Source organism: Alligator sinensis, unplaced genomic scaffold, assembly GCF_000455745.1.
Source record: "Alligator sinensis unplaced genomic scaffold, ASM45574v1 scaffold885_1, whole genome shotgun sequence".
Lineage (NCBI taxonomy): Eukaryota > Metazoa > Chordata > Crocodylia > Alligatoridae > Alligator > Alligator sinensis.
Genome location: NW_005842056.1, coordinates 2,343,344 through 2,369,316, shown reverse-complemented (window position 1 = coordinate 2,369,316; position 25,973 = coordinate 2,343,344). Strand labels below are relative to the sequence as shown.

General features: G+C 46.3%; 1 protein-coding gene across 1 annotated transcript in view; it reads right to left on the bottom strand.

Moving 5' to 3' along the window:
• LOC102373313 (sodium channel protein type 5 subunit alpha-like) overlaps positions 1-25,973 on the bottom strand; it is a 116,889-nt gene that overhangs the window by 60,543 nt on the left and 30,373 nt on the right. The window contains exons 10-15 of the mRNA XM_025203357.1: positions 24,816-24,944; positions 15,120-15,222; positions 14,010-14,248; positions 10,966-11,124; positions 9,414-9,764; positions 7,657-8,013 (exon numbers count right to left, since the gene is read on the bottom strand). Of these exons, the coding sequence (XP_025059142.1) occupies positions 7,657-8,013; positions 9,414-9,764; positions 10,966-11,124; positions 14,010-14,248; positions 15,120-15,222; positions 24,816-24,944 (1,338 nt within the window). The remainder of the gene's footprint in view (positions 1-7,656; positions 8,014-9,413; positions 9,765-10,965; positions 11,125-14,009; positions 14,249-15,119; positions 15,223-24,815; positions 24,945-25,973) is intronic.

Below are 25,973 nucleotides of genomic sequence, written 5' to 3'. Positions count from 1 at the left end.
ACACCCCCACCCCAGCCACTCAACTATACACAGAGGGCACTCAGGGAGTTTTGGTGAGCTGTGGCTGGGGGAGGGCCGGGGGGTTCTGCCCCAGCCCATTTCGTTAAAACTCCTTAAATGGCTCTCTGGCTAAAATAATTGCCCGCTCCTGAGTTAGTCAAGTCAGTGCCGAGGCACTGCGACCGTTAGGGCACTCATCTCCTCTCCAGATATGGATGACCACTGACTCACAGGGAGCTCATCTGCTCTTTGACACGTCTTGTTCCGAGTCCTGCTGGATGTTCACACACCCTCCTCACCAGGGATCCTGGTTTTCTCCAATTTAAAAAAATCCCCAATTTTCAGTTAAAAAAAGGTAACCCCAAATCTATATTTTTCCATGCTTAAAATTAAACATCACTGTATATATATATAGTGAATGAAACACCACTATATATATATGTAAGAAAGCCAGTCCGAATCGGACATAGAGACAGCTTTAAATGTTTTTTCTGCATACCTCCAGGTAGCAGGGCCTTGTGACTGCTGCAATGCTGGGGTGCATGGAGCATCCCATAGAAGCATGGGGTGCTCCCCAGCGCGCTCAGCAGTAAACCTGGAAGTGGACCAGAAGCACTTTCAGTCCACTTCTGTTTCTGCCAGAGAGCCTGCACCCCTCCCTGCTCAGTGACTGGTGCCTCCTGGGTCTGGGGGTGGACAGACCCGGGGTCCCCCTGCAGCCGATCGCTGGGCCAGCGGGGCGCGGGGGGGGGACCCTGGTGAGCTCCCTGAAGTACTTCCGGTCCACTTCTGGGCTCGCTGCCAAGCACACTGGGGAGTCCCCTGTGCTGCTGTGGGATGCCCCATCTGCCCCAGCATCACAGCGATGACAAGTCACGCTGCTACCTCATGGTATGTAGAAAAAAAATTTAAAGCTGTGCCTGTGTCTGAATCACTGATTTGCTAACTCAGCATCAAATTGTCAGATTCAGATTTGTCCAAATCAAATTGGGGACAGTGATCTGAATCAACAGATCGAATCACTATCCCCGATTTGGGCTGAATCGAATAGGACCCAGTTTGTACATCCCTAATATACCATCAAGAATGATGGGGGGGGGGCAGCAGGCAAGGATGGAGCTCAGTGCCTCCCCAATCTGAATCCACTCACCACTTCCCTACTGCTGCTTGGGGTCTGGGACCGCTCCCCACCTCCACGCCACAGCAGGCGCAGGCCCGATGAAAGGAAGGACCAGGCCCAAGGGTGGGGAGAAACTGGCCCACTGTGGCGGGGGGGAAGCAGTGGGTCCGGGCGGACCCGGTGGCAGTGGCAGGATGGGAGAGCAGACTCGGGGCTGATATGGCAGAGGTGGGGGAGAAGTGGGCCCAGGCCTGAGGTGGGGAGGAGGCCTGCTCCTCCCCTCCCCTGCTGCCACATTGGGCTGGGCTGGGCTGGGCTGGCCCAGGCCTGCTGCTCCCCCTACATAACCATGGTAGGCCAACTTCTCCACCACTCCCACATTGGGCCTGGGACCACTGCTCCCCACCACTGCCACATCGGCCCAGGTCCACTCTCTCCCCACCCATGCCAGGCTCACCCCTCCCCTCACTGCTGCCATTACTGGCCCTCCAGGAAGTGATGATGGAAGGGGGAGGGGCAGGCTGAGGCCAGCGCCAGTGGCCTCACCTCCCATAGCATCCCGACCCCACTCCCACCCAGCACCGCCACTGCCACGTTCAAGGAGCAAGGGAACAGGGGAGGGCGGGGGCCAGGCCTACCCATTCCATCCACTCCATTGCCGCTGCCCCCACTGTGTCTCCACCATCATGCCGGTGCTCCGCCGCATCGCCACCTCTTGTCTGAATGCTAAATTCACACTCTGATTCGCTGGTTCAATCAGCCAATCAGAGCACGAATAAAGTGTTATAGACAGACTGACAGACATACAGATTAAGGCTTCTATAATATTAAAATATATATACTAGACCAGTGTCTGGCACCATACCTTCCCCCCCCACTTGGGGTCCAGCCCCATTGTCCCCCACTCCTGCTGCTGCTCCAGGTCCTGCCCCACTCCCCCCGCCCTGCTGCCACTCTGGGTTTTGCCCTGCACCCCCCGCCTGCTGCTGCTCTGGGTCATGCCCAGCTCCCCCATCCACTCTGGGTCCAGCCCTGCTGCACCGCCCCTCTCCGCTGCTCTGCACATGAGGGAGCATGGTACACAGCTGTGTGGGCATGGGGGGGTAGCCCATAGCCATAGTGCATGGTGCAGGGAGCAGCCACAGTGTGGGAAGCACTCGATGTTTGCATGGCACAAGGAGCTGCCCTGGGTTGTGGTTCAGGGCATGCACAGTGTGTGTGGCATGCAGTCATAGGGTGGGGCATGGTGTGGGGAACAGCCATGGCATGGGGAGCACCTGCTGGCTGTGGCCATGTGGCATGAAATGTAGCCCAAGGGCTGTGTTACAGGGCAAACAGGGGTTATGGCATGAGGCTGTGTGGGGAAGCATGTGGCCACTGGGCATGGCACAAGGAGCAGCCACAGTGGGGGCAGCACCTGCCAGCTGTGGCTGTGTGGTGTGGGGAAGCTACGGGGTGTGGCGCAGGGTGTGAGGGGTGTGCCATGGACACGGGGCATGGCACCGGGAGTGGCTACAGCATGAGGAGTGGCCCTGGCATGTGGTTCAGAGTATGCGGAGGGATGTGGCATGCAGGGAGCAGGACACCAGGCAGCCACGGCAGCACGTGGCTGTGGTGCAGGGTGAGGCGGGGTGGAGAGTTCCCCCCTGCCTACTCTCTCCTGCACACCATGCCCCCCACACACTCTACACCACACCCCAGGTTTGTGCCCTATACCATGTGAGGAGTGGCCCTGGCATGTGGTTCAGAGTATGCGGAGGGATGTGGCATGCAGGGAGCAGGACACCAGGCAGCCACGGCAGCACGTGGCTGTGGTGCAGGGTGAGGCGGGGTGGAGAGTTCCCCCCTGCCTACTCTCTCCTGCACACCATGCCCCCCACACACTCTACACCACACCCCAGGTTTGTGCCCTATACCATGCAGCTGCAGCCAGCAGATGCTCCCCTCCCCCACAGCCATGTGCCACACTCCACACGAACCATGCACCACACACCAGGACCACTCCCCGCACCATGCTCTTTGCCCATGCACCACCCCCTGCACACAGGCATGAGCCATGCCCCCCCACACTCCCTGCGCCACATGCTAGGGCCATGCCCCACACCCTGCAGGCATAGCCAGAAGGTGCTTCCTGCACTATTCCCTGCACCCCACTTTGCACACCCCGTGCCACACACTGGGGAAGCTGCCCGTGCCACATGGCTGGCAGGTGTTCCCTGCATCCCCGCACCATGGCTGATCCCCACGCCACGCCTCGCGGTCATGCACCACATTTCCCATGTGTCCTATGCCACACCCTTGGGCTGCTCCCCATGCCATGACTCTTCATGAGCCCTGCACCATACCCTGGTGCCATTGCCCATGCCATGCGGTCGCAGCTGCCAGGCTTTCCCCACGCCATGGCCGCTCCCCGTGCCACTCCCTATGGTTGTGTGCCATGCCACCCTGCACAGCTTGCGCCACACCTTGAGGCCACTCTCCATACCATGCAGCCAGCGAGCACTCCCCACACCACGCCCTGTGGCCACACACCACCACGCCCTGTGGCCACACACCACCACGCCCTGTGGCCACACACCATCCCGCCACACAGCCATGCACAACACCCCCCTGTGCATGCTACGCCACACCTCGGGGCTGCTGCCCATGCCATCTGGCCACAGCGAGTGGTTGCTCCCCCCCACCATGGCTGTTCCCCATGCCATGCCCCGAGGTCATACACCACGACCCCCGTCATGTGCCCTGCACCACACCCTGTTGCCATTCCCCACATCATGCAGCCAGCGACCACTCCCCACACCACGCCACACAGCCCCGTGTCACCCTCCCCATGCAACCACCTAATACGCACCCCCTATGCGTAGAGTGGCAGAAAGGGGGGGTGGAGTAGGGCACGACCCAGAGCAGCAGGGGGAGTGGGGCATGACGCAGAGGGGCAGTGGGAGGAGGGGGGAGCAGGGCAGAACCTGGAGTGGCAACAGGGAGGTGGGAAGCAGGGCAGGACCTAAAGCGGCAGTGGGAGGGAGTGGGGCTGGACCCAGAGTGGCAGGGAGAGGGTGCAGGGCCAGATATGGGTCTCTGTCCCCACCCCCCCACTCGTCATTCATGGTGGGCATTTTGCTAGTGTGTATATCTATCTATCTAAGGGGCTGGAAGAGACCTCACAAGATCATTGGGTCCAGCCCCCCTGTACCAGGCAGGAAAGACAATTGGGGTCAGGTGACCCCAGCAAGGTGAGTGTCCAGTCTCCTCTTGAAGTTTTCCAGGGTAGGTAATTGCACCACCTCTGGAAGGAGTTCCACTTTCTGGACACCCTGACTGTGAAGACATTTTTCCTAGAGTTTAGCCTGATATGGTCTTCCAAGGGTTTGTGGCCATTACTCCTGGTTTTCCCCAAGGGTGCTTTGGTGAACAGTTGTTGATGTATTCCTTGTTGTAGTGGTAAGCTGCTACCAAGTCCCCTCTCAGCTTTCTCTTTTTAGGCTATACTTATAATATTATGCTATACATATAATGCTATACACACACACACACACACACACACACATACACACACAGGAGACCCTCGACCCTCACCATTCGCGGGGGATACTGTCTCATATCCCCTGCAAATGGTGAAATCCGCAAATAAGGCACTGTGTTCATGAATGCTGTCTGCATTCATGAATGCTGTGCCCCAAGTGGCTGGGGGGTGGGGGCATGGCTGCACTGGAGATGATGGCGGAAGCGCAGTGGCAGAAGCGTGGTGGCAGGAGTGTGGCAGTGGCAAGCACGGAGCTCCTGAGGAGCTCCTTTAAGTGTACGTAAGATGCAGGTTCGTCATTCACGAATATTTGTATATGTATGAATTTAGATTTTGGTTGGGGTTGGAGTTACTTTTTTTAACCAAAAGTTGGTGATTTTTTTTTTTAAATCGAAGAAAACCAGTATCCCTGCTTCTCACTTAGGCTAGTCTGGGTAGGGGTGCTGATTTAGTCACCGACAGCCCAACCATGGAACAGGCTGTACTAGTTTACATGGTACCAGATACCAGACCAAGAGAAGCTTGGGCTGACAGGGCCCCCGAGTTAGAGGATGTCCAAAACATCCCAGAAAGTAAACTGGGGGCCTAAAAAAAAAATCTGAGATTTTCAGAGAGAAGAAAGAGTAAAAAAAACCCTGCTTTATTTTCAGGGTGCTAATTTGAATTTCAGTTAAGTATTGTGGTAAATTTATGAATAGCTCACTGATTCAAAGTATCTGCCCTCAAATGATTCTGAATCACATCCGTTAGTAACAGCATAGAAAGAAGAATAAGCAACATTTCTCTCTTGGTCAAACTTTACTTTAGCCATGAGAAAATAGAGATAAAACAGAATTATGTAAAACAAAGGGAAAATTGAGAGGGAAAGTATAGTACAGTGGAATATCAATAACACTTCTCCTGTGGAAACCACTGGACAAATAAGGAAGCAGAAAGGTAGCTGCTTCTATTCACATTGCTACAAGGGAACCAGAAAAACCAATATGCACATTATGAACTCTCTTTTCATGCAGACAATGAATTTTATAAAGCAGTTAGTATATTCAATATCTTACAGCAATGAATTAAACATTCTGCACTGAAACTCTGCCAAACTGGATGTTGACAACCTTCTGTTTTCCACGAAAATCTTTCTTTCATATAATAAGTGTGGCCAGGGTGAGGGCGTATTTATACCTAGCATCACTGTTGATCTAGTAAAGGATCACCTTGAGAGGCTGGACACCTTTAAGTCAGCTGGTCCTGACAGATTACACCCTAGGGTACTCAAGGAGCTGACGGGTGTCATAGCCCAATCATTGGCAAAAATATTTGAAAATTCATGGCACTTAGGTGAAGTACCTGAAGACTGGAAGAAGACCAATGTGGTACCCATCTTCAAGAAAGGGCAGAAAGTAGATCCCAGTAATTACAGGCCAATCAGCTTGACCTCAATCCCTGGTAAGGTTCTTGAGAAAATTATCAAGGAGACCCTTCTGAACAAACTGGCTGAGGGCAACATCCTGAGGGATAGCCAGCATGGGTTTGTCACAGGTAGGTCTTGCCTGATCAATCTCATCTCCTTCTATGACCAGGTGATGTATCACCTGGACAAGGGAGAAGAGATTGAGGTCATATACCTGGACTTTAAAAAAGCCTTTGATCTGGTGTCCCATGACCTCCTCATGGAAAAACTGGCCAACTGTGGCCTCGGCTACACCACAGTCCAATGGCTGGATAATTGGCTCCGAGGTTAGACCCAGAGAGTAGTGGTTAAAGGCAGTGAGTCATTATGGCACTCCATAACCAGTAGTGTCCCCCAAGGCTCTGTCCTTGGACCTGTTCTCTTCGACATCTTTATCAACGAGGTGAACATTGGTGTCAGAAGCTCACTGGCGTTTCAGAAGCACACTGGCTAAGTTCGCCGATGACACTAAATTTTGGGCCATAGCATCAACACCTGAGGACAGGTTAGTGATCCAGGCTGACTTGGATAAGCTTAGTAAGTGGGTGGACACAAACCTGATGACATTCAATACTGATAAATGCAAGGTATTTCACGTCAGAGAAAAAAAGCCCGTAGCATACTTATAGGCTAGGCAGTGCTACGCTTGCTAGCACCAATGCTGAAAGAGACTTGGGGGTCATTATTGACCACAAGATGAATATGAGCCTGCAATGTGATGTCTCTGCTAGCAAAGCAAACAAAACCCTGGCTTGTGTCTACAGATGCTTCTCAAGTAAATCTCAGGATGTCATCCTCCCGCTATACTCAGCCTTGGTGAGGTCGCAGCTGGAGTACTGCATCCAATTCTGGGCTCCACAATTCAAGAAGGATGTGGAGATGCTTGTGAGAGTTCAGAGGAGAGCCATGTGCATGATCGGAGGGCAAGAGAATAGGCCTTATGAAGAGGCTGAGAGCCATGGTACTCTTCGGCCTGGAAAACCGTAGGCGCAGGGGGGAACTGGTGGCTGCCTATAAGTACACAAGGGGTGTTCATCAGGATCTGGGAGAACATCTGTTCACCAGAGCACCCCAAGGAAAAACAAGGACCAATGGTCATAAACTCCTACAAGACCATTTTAGGCTGGACATAAGAAAACATTTCTTTACTGTCCAAGCCCCCAAGACCTGGAATAGACTCCCTCCAAATGTGGTACAGGCACCTACTCTGGATTCTTTCAAGAAACGTTTGAACTCTTATCTTGCTATGGTCCTTTGACCCTAGCTGACTTCCTGCCCCTGAGGCAGGGGGCTGGACTTTATGATCTTCGAGGTCCCTTCCAGCCCTAACATCTATGAAATCTATGAAGATATTCAAAACAAATATAGCAAGTTTAAATCAAATTAAAGAACAGGTATGTGACTGGAATGGGAATGAAGTCCATCTTGTACATTGATTAAAGTATTAAGCATATAGAAATGACAGAACAAAATGATTAAAGACCCAGCTTACTGTTTACTGTTAAGTCCCACAGACTATTTTTCAAAGGTAAATGTATGAAAGAATGTCAAAACACTGACATTTCTTACCCATTTTCCATACTCCATTTCTGTGGAGTACATGCTGCATGAATCATCATACTCCACGCTGTACAGGTCTTCCTCAGCAATGGGGACACAGACAGATGTTTTAGTATGCGTCACAAAATCCTCATACATCTTCATGGCTGGGGCAGTTGCTTTCATTTTAGCCTTCTGACAGGCTTGCAGTGTCAGCTCTTGTCTCAGTATTTTGCCAATTTGATCCGATATGATGCGTTTCATGAACTGCAAACCACTGTAAATACGATCAAAAGCAAGCTGAAGTTTAATTTCAGTCCCTTCTGGTGTTGTTTGGGTGTTACTACTGAAAGAACTCAGGAGCAGGGCAATGAACAAGTTGAGTACCTTAAAACAAACGAAAGCAAAAGTAAGTTGAAGAAATTGTTTTAATTGAAAAAAACAGCCTTAGAAAACCTTGATTTTTTAAAAGTTAAAATTACCCAAAACTCTCTCATTCTTGAATCAGCACAGTAACATATTTTTCTCCTGTTTTTTTTTAATTTAGTGAATTAATCTATAATATGTGAATTTAGTTTAGTTAGATCCAAAAAGGCATAGTTTAATGATACTCCATAAAGACAAAAAGTATGGAAAGGTAAGAAAGCAAACAAGCAATATGGTTACAAAGGAGGCAGGGATAAGTTATATCATACATCAGATATAGACGAAACCAAGTGGATAAGAAAATCTAGTTCCTCTAGCCTGCTAAAAGTGAAGGAAATAGAAATGAAGAAGTGTAAGGCTCATGAAGTGGTTTGGCCACTTAGCCATCATAACCCGCCCCCCTGCCCCCCTCAAAAAAAAGAAAAAAAGAAAGGGCTATAGACACAATTACTAAATCCATAGATCTTATATAATACACTGTATACTGTAAGATGAGGAGGGGAGGGTCAAATTCAACTTGTGCCCTGAGCTGGATCCAGACCACAAGGTTCCAAAGTTCTGCGCCTGGGGCAAGGCCCGCAGTGGCAGCCCACACACACCCTGTGCACAAATCGGAGAGTGGGTGGGTACACATGCTTGCCAGGAGTGCATGCAGCAGGGGGAGCCACCCTTCCCTTGTCCCTGCGCCCCCCAAAATGAGCCGCTAACAACTCCATCCTGCACCTTGACTTGGCTGGGCAGTGCCTGTTGGCACTTGCTTAGCTTTGGCACCTGGGGCAGTTGCCCTGCTCACCCCACACTTGCTACGGCACTAAGCCCCTGCTCTAACCCCAGCCTTTTGATGCTGGTGGCAATGGCAGCTCTGGCTTGGACACAGAACGTAGCTGTGGCTCCAGCCCCCACTGCATGCCCTTTGCTGGAGCTGTTGCTGCTGCATGCCCTATGCTACAGTGGATCCAGCTCCAGTATGGGGCATGTGGCAGGGTCCAGCAGCTGGGGAGTACAGCCACAATATGACAACAGGTGAAGTGACCAGAGGGTGACCAGGGCTGTGCAGCCCTTGCTTGTCCACCTGCTATCGACTGCCATGTCCACTGAAGCTTAAGTGCCCTGGATTCTGCAGCAGACCATTCCCCCGCAGCCATACCCCACAACTTCTAGATAGAGTGGCTCCACAGGCCGTCTGTTTAACATCCCTGTTGTATCACATTGATTTACTGCACATATTTTGACCATTATGTAACCAAAACATTAGTTCAAAGGAGGACATATTTGCCTTGGAGATCATTTATACTTTCTGGGAAAAGAGATGTGAAAGTACATTTGTATACATTTGAAAAACAAAATTATTTAGAACTCACCACTAGATTTCCTATCACCAGGACTGTCAGGAAGACAGGAAGACACCGTGCTTTCCCAGCCACTTCCATACATTCCCACATGGTTTCAATCCATTCTCCACATAAAATTCGGAATACAATAAGTAATGAATGAGAGAGATCTTTCATATGCCAGCGTAACTTCCCATCTGTACTTATTCGAGTACTATTCTCATAATAGCTTCCCAAAACCTGTTTTCCTACTACAGCAAAAATAAACACGGTGATAATCAAAACCAGAGTGAGGTTACTCAAGGCACCAAATGACTTCAAAATGATTTTCATAAGCTTATTTAAGGCCGGCCAGGATTTTGCCAATTTGAAGATTCTCAGCTGTAGATAAAACACAATAGAACAGCATCAGGTAGCAGAAAATCAGATACTATATTTATAACATTGAACTTCTAAAATAAACTATAGTCTAAATTTTTGAGGGGGGGAAATTGTTTACTCAGAAAAGAAATGACTGCTTTGCTCTACAATTTTTCACTGTCTGAACTAGATCTTGAGACAGAAAAAGAACGTTTGAAAAGTTGGTTTGAAATTTTTTGTTTAAATTGATATTTGAGTACTTTTAAGGACCCTTGCTCTAAATATATATACCAAGGTCCATATACACACACACACACACACACACACACGCGCGCGCGCGCGCGTGTGTGTGTGTGTGTGTATGTGTATGTGTATCCATTTGCAAGTTAAAAAGAGGACCGCTTGAATACTAGTTTTGAAGTAACAGAGCTGATTCCCATTCTGAAGAGAAAAGTTATGGAGGTCCATATCCTGACCAGAGTTGGAATCTTCAGGAGAGACTCCAACAGTGAAAGAAGGTTTGTAGATTCCCACATAAACCATTTAGGAAACACTTGAATGTGTTGTTGGCTTTATCTAACAAAGCAAATGGGTTGGTGGGCCAGGTGTGGACCATAGGGCCTCTCAAGGGCCTGACAACCCACCTCTGGATCCAGACTGTAGGGCTTCTCTCTGGGCAACAAGCACTGCTGTGTTGGCATCAGCAGCCAAGGAGTTAATACTGCTACCACCGAACTTCTGCTAACATGACTGCCACAGTAGTAGTGTCAATACAGAATGTATCCAGTGGGTGAATTATGTAGATTTCAATTGCCAGCCATAACTGAAACTACTAAATTCAGCAGTGGCGTTCACCTCTTGCATGCTGGCCACGCCAACACTGCAACTCTGGCAGCTCCAGAAACAAAACTTCAGCAGTGTTAAATGCCTTGGTTGTTGGCAGCCACAGTGAAAAGCCCCACAGGGCAAATCGAGACTGCAGGCTGTATGTTTGATACCCTGATCTAATTTAATATTCTTGTTTATTTATTGATAATCTGTTTGAGTACACAGTTATAAAATCATTAAAGAATTTAGACACAAATAGTCACATGGATCTAGTCTAAAATGTTTAGCAATAGCTATTCACCAATCTAAAAATAAAATTATTGGAGGGAAATCTTTTTATAGATCCATATAAAAAGTTTATCATGTTGTGAAACAGAAGAAGAGGATTTATTACCAATTTGAGAAACGACAGGTTTATTCCTTCAGGTATGCTCATTAGGCCTAACACAACAATTAAGCTGTCAAAAATATTCCAGTGCTCTTGAAAATAGTAGTAGGGGTCTAGAGCAATCATTTTCAAGATCATTTCTGCTGTAAAAATTCCAGTGAAGACCTGTAAAAGGGAAACAAACTGATGTCAGTATAAAAGGCAATACAATCATGCTTCCTGGCAGGATTGTCTCTTTATAAGATCAAATTATGTTTCCACACTCATTTGCTCAGGAAGAAGGATGCCATAATTTTTGCTGTAGCCCAATAGTGGAGGAGGTACAGTGCAATTTCTGAGGGTTCAGTAGACACTTGCTGACACAAAGGAATAGCAAGGCTCAGGAATCGTGGATTACATTTGAGGGTCTGGAGGGAAATTTACCCTATAAGCAACAATTCTTCTATCCATTCCCCTTCAAATTTGACCACTTCCCCATTACCATCAAGTTGCTCATGTCCTAGTACTACTGTTGACTCCTTGTCCCAGTCTCAAATCCTCAGGATTCTGATCCTAGTTCTTGTCAAACTCTACTGAGCATGTACAAGCTGTGGTTTTTCAAAGGCATATAGCTTGGCCAGATTTGAATAGCTTTTTGCAAGGACTATAAAAGCCATCTCTCTGACAAACAGAGATAAGTCAAACTTCAAGTCCTTACTCCAGATCATAGGGCTGCCAGAACTTTCAAAAGAAAGGGTTTCAAGATTAAAAAACAATTGATTTTTCCCTTGTCTCACTCTCAGCAACAAGCTGAACTATTTTACACTGAATTTTGGCAGGGGACATTTTCAGATAAGGCAGTCTCTCAGTACAGAAAAATTCAGCCCAAATAGTCTAAGTTTGGCAAAATTATAAGCAACTAAAAACCTTGCCCTAGAACAGGGGTGTCAAACATAGGGTCAGGGGCTGGATCTGGCCCATAGAACCATTCTATCTGGCCAGCAGGACAACCAGCATGCCATGGAGTTTGGGGGCATGTTCAGCAGTGGGTGTGCCCTGCTACAAATCTGGGCCCCTGGGGCTCCAATGGACATGATCCTCAGAGGCAGTGGGGTGTACAAGGGTTATCTGACAAAACTTTCAATCACCTGGCCTGCTGCTGGTGGTGCACTGTAGCTGTCTCTGCTGTGGTGGCTGTGGCCACTATTGCATGACAGCTGCTGCTGCCCTGTGTTGGATCTGCCCTACAGGCACCCCTCCATGGCTCCATCCTGCCCTACAGCCATGACCTGGTCCTCCAGTGTCAAGCTGAATCACAACATAAATACAAGCAAACTGCTGCACAACTAACATTCACTCTACTTTAGTCCCTCCCACACCACAAGCCACAAGTCTCCCTTAGCTCTCTCCTTCCAGCTCTCCTGGGTAGCTTAGGTGGCTGCTGGTCCATCTCCTGCATCTCTCTCCCCCAGGAGCTCCTCTCCCTGCATCATGCATGGCCAGATGGGCTGTTGTGTTTCAGGCACTTAGCTTATGTGACCCAAAGCACCACCCCTTCCTGTCATCTCGCTTTCCAGCCACCCACAAGGGTTTCCCCCTTGGCTTAATGAAGGGGTGGGCAAAATGCAGCCCGCAGGACAGATATGGCCTGTCAGGCCATTCTATCCGGCCCACGGAGCCCCTAAAAAATTTAGAAAATTAATATTTATCTGCCCCTGGCTGCCTTTCATGCAGACCTTGATAGCTTGCCAAAACTCAGTAAGCGGCTCTCCATCCGAACTAATTGCCCGTCCCTGGCTTAATGGCTACCCTGCCTTCCTCTGCTGCAGCTTAAAGCCTGCTTGCAGCCTTTTTATTTCTGGACTACCTGTAGGTTTGTCCCTTGGCTGCTTACTGAAGTGCAGCTAGCACCAGGATAGTCACTCCCCACTGGTAGCGCCTAACCTTGCTGTCTCTGGCCTGCTTACTTACTAGCACAGTGGCTGGATCCAGCCTGCCAGGTGATTTGATCTGGCCTGCAGAGCCCCTAAAAAAATTGGTATATTAATATTCATTTGCCCCGGTTGCCTGTCAAAGCTGACAGGAGCCAGGGGCAGTAGGACCCCGGAGGGACCCTCTGCAGGACTGAGCAGCCCAGCCCCACCCCACCCCACCCCCAGCCATTTCACTCTCTTCCTCCCCTGCCCTGCTATGGCACCACATGGCTAACACAACATAGCTGTACTGGGGAGCATCACTGTACCGGGGAGCATGGGGTCATGCCAGTACATGTGTATGTGTATGCATGTGCGCATAAACAGGGGCAGTTGGTGTATGTAGGCAGGAGCAGCGTGGGTGTGGGTGTGCAGGCAGGCAGGAGCAGGCAGTGTGTGTGTGTGTGTGTGTGTGTGTGTGTGTGTGTGTGTGTGTGTGTGTGTGTGTTCATAGGGTGAACACGTATACCCCAACATGCACATGCACCCCCCCCTCGCATTGCCATACACACAGACTCCCACAAACCCACCCCCTCAAGTAAGGCTTCATTTTAAGCTATTGTACGATCACCTCTATGTACACTACATCAACACATGTAAATCAGGACAAAAATATTTTTTGAACTCAAATTAATGAATGCTGTAGATGGGTTTTTTTTAGAATATGATTTGGTATTTTTCTGGTTCCAAGGTGGGAAAACCCCTTGCTGAAAGGAGTACTTCCAGAAAGGGAGGGACTTCTGGTAGTAAAGGTCAGGGTTATGGGGCAGGACTTCCAGTCATAAGATGGTGACCAGGGGGTGGGGCACCCATCAGGGGGTGGGGCTACCCATGCAGTCCTCAACAGCTTGCCAAAATTCGGTAAGCGGCTCTCCACCTGAAATAATTGCCCGCTCCTGTTCTAGCAGCTAGCCTTTGCCCAGCTGCCTCCCATACACTGCAAGCTTGGCCTGCTGTGACCTCTCCTTAAAGTAACAGAAGCCTATAGCCCCCTGTTCCAGCAAGTTTGACACCTCTGCACTACTAGGAGTGCCAGGCAACCTGCATAATATACAATGCTCTTAGCCCTACCTATAATAATCATAATACTTCACTTACATGATTGATTATATTAATCAAGTGTTTGTACTTCAAGTTCATAGTGGGGTGCTCTAGTGCCAACACTACAGTATTTACCACAATACACAAAGTGAAAAAGAGGTCAGTAAGTGGATCCATTCCTATAAGCTTCACGCTCTCTTTAATACGTATCCATAGTGGACAACATTGCCAAATAAGATATTTTTGGGCAAAGCGATTCCAAGATGGAGGACATTTCCATATTGATCTTTTCAATGCTAAATGACAAGGAGGCAAAAAAAAAAGGCAATAAAGTCATCATTAGTCAAAATGATATGACAAAAAAATCAATCACCTCCAGCTCAGAGTATTTCCTTCAATTTCCCAACTCACCAGTAATGACCAAGAAAACATGTTCAATAGTCAAATCATTCACTCATTACAGAGGCTTTTCAGTCATTTAGTTTAAGATCAAGATCAGCACAAATGATGTCACCCACCATTGTGCAGGCATTGCATTTTCTGAATATGCTACAGATACTTTTTTCAAATGTGAAATTAGAAAAAGGAAGGTTACTTGTTTATTTTTTGTGAGTCACATATGTGTACCCACTGATCTAGGGTCAGCATCCCCAACAACAAGCTCATGAAACCTCTACTTAGTTTTTCCTGTTGGGACTGTTTGAGTGCACCCAAGGTATGTCACAGTTTGATGTCCATGGATAAAAAGACAGTGTAGCCCAACTACCTTTGTAACCCAACTACCTTATTTGGTCCAACGACTCAATTGGTCTAATAAAAGATATACCATCTGCCCAAAGAACCTTGCCTGCCTAGTTGTTGTTAAAACAACATGTTTTGTGTATTAATTAGAAGGCAGCATAGATTTGTACCTTATAGACAATTAAGTCATAGAGGTATGGCATAAGCTCTCAGAAGCAGAGAACTTACTTCATCAGAAGCCTCCTTACAAAAATTTATGCTATACCTCTCTGATTTAGTTTATAAGATGCAAATCTACCCTGCCTTCTGCATGACTTCAGACTAACAAGGCTAACTTCCTCTCTCTGATTATGTATTAGTGACATTCTGAACCTTCCAACCAACTTAGACAAAGAGTGTAGTAAAGAATGCTGAAGCAGAACTTACTCATGTTATCAGTAATGATGCTGGCTGCACTCATTAACCTTTGTCTTTGATAGGCATCATTAACTGAGTCCAGTGATACGTCATAAGATGTCAATATTTTTTTCTTTGGTTCAGAAAACAATACAAATAAAGATAAAATAAGAAGCACATATGGATAACTGTCAACATTAAATTATTTGTCAACATTAAATTATTTCATGCAGTGTAAGGTGAATGGGCCTTATTAAACATGGATTCTGAAGTCGACTTGCATCTCTATGGGTGTGTATACAGGACACTTCAATGAGCATTAGACTGAGTTAATGCACATTAAGGGCTCACATCTACACATGCATACCCTTAATGTACATTAAACATGGCTAATTTAGGCCATTTGCTAATTTAGGCCTAAATTTGATACCTGCAAATGAATTAAGAAACAGAGATAACCTGTAGAGAATTGAATCTTCATGTGGAATGTATTCAAATATTAATCAAAGATTAATTCCATATCATATAGAAGCACAGACAGGAAGATACAGGCTTTAGGGAAGTATCTAAGCCTTTGGGGTGCAGAACCAGCACTAGGAAAGAACAGAAGGATTCAGTACTACCATTAGAAAGGAAGTAAATAAGGCAAAGAGAGTCAAGGAGGTGGGAGCTATTGATGGACTACCCAATAATGTGCTGGCAGCAAACTTAGGAATGCAATACTTAAACACAGTTTTGAAGTGATGTTATTGCCATGATGGTCCAGGAAATAAAAGATGTTATCCACAGTACTTAAGGCTGGCATTCCTTGGGAGGGAAGGGAGAGAGAAAGGGAGGCAGAAGCTTAATCAGAGCAAGGACTCATCCTATCATTATTTCAGGTATTTACAAAAATATGAAATTCCAGACAATGTTGACAATTTCCTTATTATTTTTATTCAGGGAATGAAACTCTTATAACTGATATTAAGTCAATATTAAATATTATTATTCTGATACTAAATAGCTTTGTCGAATATTCTGAGGACTTCAAACACTAAGCAGAACTTGATTTATATACAAGTCCAAGTTCCTCATTATCATCAGTAAGCAAAATATTTTATTAAAATGTTATTATTGATAATAAATTAATTAAAAATAGAATACTAAAATTACTTTTGTTCCTGTACCTTTTCTGATTTCAAAGGGCTTTTTGGATTTTTCAGGTTTTATCTCTGTTTCCAAAGACAAGATTTTTCCTTCAATACATTTTCTAATGTTTTGCCCAGTCTACTTTTAAAACTCTAGATTAAGGGAATGGAAAGACTTAAATCTGATCATTTTCCATATTAGGGAGCCCAAGATCTTGCCACTGAAAAGTATGGTTTGTTTCATAAGAGTGGAAAACTGGTGTTCTTTTTGAAAAAGTACCTACTAAATTAGAGGTCATCTCTGATACTCATCCTTAGCATTTTTTATTGGAATTATGGGAAATTAGATGGAGTGTTTATGTCAAAAACAGAAGATGACTTGCCCAAGATTTTATTTTTATCTAAGGATGTACATGGCAGGATGAACCCTCTAATGTGGAACCCCATTCTTAACATTTCTTGTTCCAAACAGGAGAGGCCCATTTAGCCAGACCCATTCAAAACTCCTGAATCTGAACACTGAATTCTATCCCACACTTTCATAGATTTAATCAACCAATAAAAAGTCTATATATATATTTCTTAGCATCTTCTAAAATATTCAGTTACAGTATGTAAATGGAAAGAATGAAAAGTACTAACTATATAAAAGAAAACTCAGACTTTAAAAGCCTTACATTTTAAAAAAATCAAAGATCCTCCAAGGACCTTGAACATAATGACAAACTTAATAAAGCCAGAACTTACAGCAAGTTTAATTCTGCAAAAGTTGGAGAATTTGCAGTATACACTTAGACACTTTAGCACTGAAGATTTCAGTTGTATATGATAAGGATTAACTAATGCTATTAGTATGCTAACAATTCCCAGCTCTAACCCTTGTTTTCCATCAAGCCATGAAAATCCCGTCTCTTAGTTTAAAAAACCATCAACAAACTGAAGTGTATCATCTGCTTTATTGGGTGAAATGCACATTGCTGCTTGTCTCCCATAGGGCCAGGAGCCTAATGCACAACAAGGGGTGACTTGTTCCCCTTGCCAGGGAATTCCCCATCTCTCTCATTGCCCCACACCGCCTTGTGATGTCCCCCTGGGTGAAACATGGGTCAGTGTGGGTCCCAGCATGGTGGTGGGGGAACCAAGGAATTCCTAGCACTCCCTACCTCCATCCTGGGACCTGCAGTAGGTCCTGTGCCACCCTGTGCTTCGCACAGAGATATGGATCAGCATGGTACACCTCCAGGGGGCATGTTTCTTCAAGCAGGCAATGCCTGGGGTTTCCTGATTAAGAAGACGCATCAGAGAGATTCCAAGGGCAGGTCTCTTTAAGCAGGGAAAGCTCGGGCTTTCCCTACTTAAAACAACATCTGGGGGGCACATTTTGTTATGCAGGGAAAGCCCAGGCATGTCTACCCAGTGCAGAACCCGGAACATTCCCTGCTTAAAGCTTGGCAGGGGCTCAATCCAGCCTGGGAATGCCCTGGAGTGCACAGAATCAGACTTCTCAAACCTGTGGAGCACCTGCCCAGGGTGGCTGGAAAGTGTAGGAAGTTCAGGCTGCCCACACTTTCCCACTACCAAGTAAACAGACATCTGCTGCAATAAAATGGCACAATCCATTACTACTTTTGTCACTGTCACAAATTTTGGGCATTTGTGGTACAACAAAGGGTATGAATATCTGTTTGTGTCACATCTGTGCTGCCATAAAAAAAATTATGGCTGTACAAAGGCAAGGAAAGGTGAGGTCTATTTCCACTCCTACTGTTCCAAAATCTGAGAAAAAGTAGATCCTGGTTTTTAAAACAGGTGACAACATTTAGTCCATTATTTGTGCATCATAGGTGTATGATTGTATCATAGGTGCCCCAAAGCAGCACTGGCAGGGTGCACAGCTAGGTGGGGAGCTTCTCTGGGGCCCGGACTGGGATCTTGTAGTGATGACAGTGTGGTCCAGAGATGGGGCAAAGCCATGATCCGCTGCCTGCACACCCCTGCCTGAGGCGTGTGAGCAGCAGATTGTAGCTCTGCCCTGCTTCAGACCACACTGTCATTGCCAATAAGATCCCAGCCCCAGAGCAGCTCCTCACCCTGCTAGCACTGCTGAGGCTAGCTTCCGTGGAAACCCTGGCCCTGTGCTGTCACAGCTTGTGCTTGTATCAAAAGAAATAGGAGTAAGGAAGAAAGAAACCATACATGTGGCTTTTAGTGATCATTGGATGCTGAAGGTGGAAATGAGTCTTGGTCAGAGCGCCGTAAGAGGGAAGACAATGTGAAAGGTAAAACGTGCAGCTGTTACATGAAGAGATATGTCAAGTGTACGTGAGACAGTATGAGGGCTGGTGAAAACTGAAGAAGTATTTAGGAAGTACCAGGGAATAGTGGATGATGAAGAAGAAGAGGACGAGAGAGTTCTTTAGGAAGGAAGTCCGAGGATTGAAAGTGCTAAGATAGCTGCAAAGAAAGATGCAGGAGCTGATAAAGGAAGCCACACAAGGAAGCAAGCTAGAAGAAACAAGGCAAGAGTTAGAAACCTGGACAAGAGAGAAAATATTCTTAGCACAAGCACACTGGTTGGGGAGAAAATGAAGAGTGGTCCCGATACTTTTCAGCCAGAGTGACTGCGGCAAAAGGAGAGCTTATAGCAGTGTAAGAAGATGGTACACCTGAGTGAAAAAGCAGGAGGAGGTGTTGAAGGTGATGAGAAGATTTTATTAAGAGCTATACCAGAAGAAGGAAACAGAGAGGAAGAAGACGAAGGATTTCTTGGAAGACACTGAAGAGAAAGTAAAGTAGGAGGAAGCAAAGAAGATGGATGAAAAGATAAGTTTAAAGGAAGTGGAGGAGTGCTCAAAAACCTGTAAAAGAGGGAAATCATCAGGAGCAGATGGACTTCCTATGGAATTTTATGAGGAGTTTTGGGCATGGGCAGGGTAGGATATAGTGGAAGTGTTTGAGGAAACAGCAGAAACAGGAAAGATTCTACAAGAGATGTTGTGATCTTACTCTTCAAGAAAGGGGAGAAGGAACTCCTGAAAAACTGGAGACCTATTATACTCCTTAATATGGACTATAAGTTAATGTTCAAGACACTGGCTTTGAGGGTGAGGAGAAGCCTCCAAAAGATAATACATGAAGACCAAGTATGCACAGTACCAGGTAGGAGGATCTCCAAAGTAATCAGAGTGATCAGAGATGCATGGTCCCACATCCAAGATAGAAAAACAAATGCAGTTATAGCAAACTTAGATTTAGAAACAGCATATGGCAGAGTGGATCGTTCATAGATTCATAGATTGTGAGGCTAGAAGGGACCTCAGACGATCGTCGGGCCCAGCCTCCCGCACTAGGCAGGAAAGACAGGTGGGGTCAGGTGACCCCAGCAAGATGACTATTCAGTCTCCACTTGAAGATTTCCAGGGCAGGCAATTGCACCACTTCTGGTGGAAGCTTATTCCACAGTCTGGACACCCTGACTGTGAAGAAGTTTTCATAGATTCATAGTTGGTAGGGTCGGAAGGGACCTAAGTAAATCATCAAGTCCGACTCCCTGCCCTGGGCAGGAGAGAATACTGGGCTCATATGACCCCAGATAGGTAATTATCAAGCCTCCTCTTAAAGACCCCCAGGGTAGGAGCCAGCCTTACTTCCCTTGGAAGTTGGTTCCAGATCCTAGCTGCCCTGACTGTGAAGTAGTGTCTTCTAATGTCCAGCCTGAACCTACTCTCTAGCAACTTATGGCCGTTATTCCTTGTTACTCCGGGAGGTGCTCGGGTGAACAGGGTCTCTCTCATACCTCACTGGTCCCCCCTGGTAAGTTTGTAGATGGCCACCAGGTCCCCTCTCAGCCTTCTCTTGTGGAGGCTGAACAGGTTCAGGTCCCATAGCCTCTCCTCATAGGGCCTGCCCTGCTGCTCCTAGATCAAGCAAGTGGTCCTCCTCTGGACCCTCTTGATGCTGGCCACATCCCTCCTGAAGTGCGGCACCCAGAACTGGATGCAGTACTCCAACTGCAGCCTGACCAGTGTCGCATAGAGAGGCAGGATCACCTCCTTGGCCCTGCTTGTGAAGCATCTGTGGATGCATGAAAAGGTGCAGTTGGCCTTACTGACCATGTCCTCACATTGGCGACCCATGTTCATCTTGGAATCGATAATGACTCCAAGGTCTCTTTCTGCCACTGAGCTTTCGAGAAGAGAGTTCCCCAGCCTGCTGGTTCTTACTGCCCAAGTGCAGCACTCTGCACTTGTCAGTATTGAATCCCATCCTATTCTCATTCGCCCATCCCTGTAACCTGTCCAGATCCAGCTGCATCCTGTCCCTCCCTTCTAGCGTGCCCACCTTGCCCCAGATCTTGGTGTTGTTAGCGAATTTGAACAAGGTGGTTTTCACCCCCTCATCTAAGTCGCTAATAAAGAGATTAAACAGTGCAGGCCCAAGGACCGAGCCCTGGGGGACCCCACTGCCCACTTCCCTCCAGGTCGAATATGACCCCGTCCACCACCACTCTCTGGGTGCAGTCCCTCAGCTAATTTGTGACCCATCTGACTGTGTAGGCATCAGTGCCATAGTCACCTAGCTTTTTAATGAGAATGGGGTGGGAGACAGTGTCAAAGGCCTTCCTGAAGTCCAGAAAGACTACATCCACCGCAACACCTGCATCCAATGATTTTGTGAACTGATCATAGAAGGCAATCAGGTTGGTCTGACAGGACCTGCCCCTAATGAACCCATGCTGGTTGTCCCTGAGCATCATCCCCACTGCTGGTCCTTCCCAGATGCACTCCTGGATAATCTTCTCAAAAAGCTTCCCCAGGCTCAACTTTTCCCTAATGTTGAGCCTGAAATGATCTTCCAGGAGTTTGTGGCCATTACTCCTTGCTCTCCCCAAGGGTGCCTTGGTGAACAGTTGTTCACCGAGCCCCTGATATACTCTCTTGACAGCGGTAAACTGCTACCAAGTCCCCTCTCAGCCTTCTTTTTTTCAGGCTGAAGAGTCCCAGGTCCCTCAGCCTTTCCTCGTATGGCTTGCCATGCAAGTCTCTGATCATATGGGTGGCCCTTCTCTGGACTCTCTCAAGTTGTACCAAGTATAATTATGTAATCATAATGACATATTCGAGATGCTAAGAAAATGAGGTTCCCAGGGAAATTTATATGTTGGATAAAGCTGTTGGATAAAGAAGCAGAAAGTCAAGTCCAAATTAATGGGCATCTAAGCAGGGTCTTTAAAATGTATACAGAGATAAGACAAGGTTTCTCCCTGTCACCAATACTGTTTGTGTGCAGCATGGAACCATTAGCACAAAGAATAAGACAAGGTCAAAAACGAAGTAATGATACTGGGATGGGGTGAGATAAAATGCATGCTATACATGGATGATATAAATACAGTAGTTTGAGATAGACTTCATTGGAAAGGGTACTAAGGCATAGATCAGAGTATGGAGAAGCAACAGGAGCTAAACTAAATAGATCAAAGAGAACCATAAGGGGAATGGTGAATTGGAGGGACTTGGAGATGTTGGGCCTTTAAATAAGAGAGAGAGAAATCAGAATGTTAGGGATCCTGGTGGATGACAAAGGAAAAGTTAATACAGCATGGGAAAAGGTAATGGCAAGGCGAATGGCAAATATTTTGGTTATGGTCTGGGAGGATACTATCCTTTGCCAGAAAAGTGGCATTTAAGGCTCTACTAAGGCCTTTAAGGCTGTGCTGATTACTCTATATATGGAGATTGTGTTCCCACCAACATGGTGGCAGATTACAAAAGTACAGAAGGAAATTTGTGTGCTCTTCTGGAATGCCAAAAGAGAAAGGTTGACTAGAGCTGAATTGTATGAAGTAAGAGAGATGGAGGAATGTGAGCTGCTGGACTAGTTCATCTGTGTGAAATACGTTAGTGTGACATGCAAAGTGGTAATGGAGGGAGAGGAGAAAGCAGCACATATCAGCCAATTTCATGCAGCTGCAATTTTGAAGAAGTGGGGAGTTTATTTCATAGATTTCATAGACATTAGGGCTAGAAGGGACCTCGGAAGTTCATCGAGTCCAGCCTCATGCCCGAGGGGCAGGAAGTCAGCAGGGGTCATAGGATTCCAGCAAGATAAGCATCCAAATTTCTTTTGAAGGTGGTCAGTGGAGGTGCTTGAACCACCTCTGATGGCAGGCTGTTCCAGACCTTGGGGGCTCAGACAGTGAAGAAATTCTTCCTTTTGTCCAGCCTGAAACGGTCTTGCAGGAGTTTATAAATGTTCGATTTTGTCATCCCTTGGGGCACTCTAGTGAAAAGACATTCCCCCAGATCCTGATGAACACCCCTGATAAACTTATAGGTGGCCATCAGATCGCCCCGAGCCTGCGCTTTTCCAGGCTAAAAAGTCCCATAGCTCTCAGCCTGTCATTGTAAGGTCTGTTTCCCTGACCTCTGATCATGCGCGTGGCTCTTCTCTGGACTCTCTCAAGCTTCTCTAAATCCTTCTTGAATTGTGGAGCCCAAAACTGGACACAGTACTCCAGCTGCAGCCTCACCAAGGCTGAGTACAATGGGAGAATGACATCCTGGGATTTGCTTGAGAAGCATCTATGGATGCAAGCCAGCGTTTTGCTCACTTTACTAGCCACAGCATCACACTGAAGGCTCATATTCATCTTGTGGTCCGTCATAACCCCCCAAGTCCCTTTCATCTGTAGTGCTAGCCAGCGTAGCACTGCCGAGCCTATAAGGATGCTGCAGGTTTTTCCTCCCAAGGTGGAGAACCTTGAATTTTTCGGTGTTAAACACCATCAGGTTCTAGTCCGCCCATTTTCTGAGCCTGTCAAGGTCAGCTTAGATCGCCCTCTTGTCCTCAGGTGTGGATGCTTTACCACAGAGTTTGGTATCATCAGTGAACTTGGTCAGTCCGCTTCTGACTCCAATGTCCACATCATTAATGAAGATATTGAACAATATAGGTCCAAGGACCGAGCCTTGGGGGACCCCACTGGTCACAGGGCACAATGATGATTGACTTCCATCAACCACCACCCTCTGGGTCCAACCACGGAGCCCCAGACCTCTGAAGAGTCCATGGGCATGGCAGCCGTCAATTCATTACATCAGAATGGAAGGATTCATGCAACGGTATAAGATAGGGAAGGTAGGGCTGGAAGTCCTGAAGGATCATAAGAAATTGATTAAAGCAGTAAAGGAGAAGAGACAAGACGGCACCAGCGGGAAACTTCACAGAAGGACAAGTGAAGGTGGTGCGGGGAGCCGTGGCAGGTAAACAATTAAAAAGTAAGCATGCTGACTTAGCATGGATGGTTGTAAGAAATATCTTTCCAGTAAGAGAACTCCAACACAGATGGGGCTTGACAAGCTCATCAAGATGCCCAAGGGAGAGGTAAAGGGAAGAAGAAACAGTGGGAAGTGTTTTGGAGTTTACACATGCAAACGGGGTAAGGGAAAGGGTTCACTGCTTTCTGAGTATCACCAGAATAAACCTATCATTAACATGGGAGATTGTACTATATGGACTCATACCAAAGGGACCAGAGGAAACTTTATTAAGCACTTCATTAGCATGTGTTAAAATTAGTTTATGGAAAGTAAGAAATTTCTAGGTGTTTAAGGAGTGTTTCACAGAAAAAGCATGCCTGAAGCTGGGGCTGCATGAACTGAAATACTATATCAATCGGGACAAGAAAGAGATTAGAGAGGAAGAGGTGGCGAAGAAGTGGAGGAGAAGGGACTGGACACCCTTGTTTTGCTAAACCAACAGAGAAGACCAATGGGAAGTGCAGGGTTTCAGGTGGTTACTGAGGTAATATTTTTTTTTCATGGGATTCTGCATAAAGAAAATGATTTCCGTAAGGGTTTGGGGGTTTTGTGGGATGTTGTATGTTATCTAAGGGTTTAATATATGTAGTTATATGTTTTTGATACGTAATTGTTTCTGTGCTATGAAGTCTTGGTAAAACAAGGATGCTCAATATGTGTAGCTTTGTAAGTGTAGAGTGATAAGTCTGTTTTTAATAAAATTTGTAAAAAAAAAAAAAATTAAACAAAATAAATATTCCCATGCTCATTTTTGGCACCAGAAGAGAGCGTCAGAGCTTGTTTTGGCCTCTCTTAGCATTGGCCTGGTATTGCAGTACCTGTGGGTCCACTGTTCATTTCCTCCTGGGGGGACAAGTGCTGTTTTTTTTAAGGGATGGACACACACACACGTGCGCGCATGTGCGTACACACTCCCATCAGCATGTTTGGCCAACAGGGGCTATGTGTTTTACAGTTATACTCATGCATTTTATAGTCATGCTCAGGGCTGGCTGCATTTAATCAACTTCATTGTTTATTTCCATTACTGAGCCCTTGCTGCTTTTTGCAGTAGGTTAAGGACAGACAATGTATTTAAAGAGGTTTCCTTGTATGTAAATATAAGACAAGGGTCTTTTCTGCCCATGCTGACTGGGAGAAAAAAAAACCTCGTCTTGTATTTAATTAAATATGGTGATTTTGAGGCCATTGAGAAATTCATTGCTTCTCTGGTTGTCAAGAAATGTAACAATTTCAGGTTTAATGAATAAAAATTATATTCCTTAAAAACTTACAAGCTTTCTTTGGCAGTGGGCAGGCTGTGAGTGAAAAATCCTTTCATCTTCTCCAAAGCCTTCAGGCTCTGTAGTCCTTCCCTTAAAGGAATTAGTTGTGGCTGTATCTGTTTTTCTAGCACTCTTCATCTGAGAAAAACATAGCAACAATTCTGTGTGTATTCGTAGGACATTAGTTCCAGTAAGTAGATTACAATAAGAATGTTATAGAATTACTCTTAGTTAACAGTTTGCAGTTTGTAGATATTAAACTATTTAAAGAGACCACAAAATATATTGATATATGGTAATACAGTGTAGCTACTTTTGCCTAGCTACTTTAGCCATAGAGCTTGAGAAATGCTTTGCATTTCCATGCCCTTTGCAATAGGCCATGACTAGTGAACAGATACACAAGCACTGCTTCTCATGGCACTGCTCTGTGCCCAAGCTATAAATGTTGTGTGACCCCCAGATGACTTTGTTCCCTTTCATGAACCATGGACTCCATAACTATGCTGAGAACTCTGAGGAAGAAGAGAAGACAGGGATGTGAGTATGCAGCAGCAACATCCTCAAAGAAGGGACGATTAAAATCAGTAACTTGCACTATGAGGTGAGACCTCTAGGCATTCCCATTCTTCATAGTTCATAAAGAATGTCAGCCTATGTTGCAGGAGGAATGCGAGGTTTTTTTATTTAAACAGAGACTACACAACTACATTCCCAAATCTAGTCTCAGATCTAAGTCCAAGAGTGTATTGTGTGAATGAACATCTATGTAATTCACTCTACAAAATTCAACAATAAAATATTTCTGAGGCAAGCTACTGAGGCAATTCTGGTTCTGCTTGAATGAGCTCAATGACCTACAGACAGTGTGACATGAGCTAATCATAGGGTGGAAGGGACTTTAAGGACCATCTGGTCCTCCGTGAGAATGCAGGAATGTAAATCCTAAAACATCCCTGTCCAATGCTTATCCAACCTCTCGAAAACTTCCAGTGAAGGAGATTCTACAACTTCCCTGGGCAGTCTATTCCACTGCCACACTGTTCAAACTGTAAGGAAGGTTTTTCTCCCCCCGCCCCCGATATTTGATCTAAGTCTACTTTGCTATAATTTGAAGTCATTGTTTTATATCCTACCCTTTGCAGCAAGGGAGAACAGTAGTTTTTT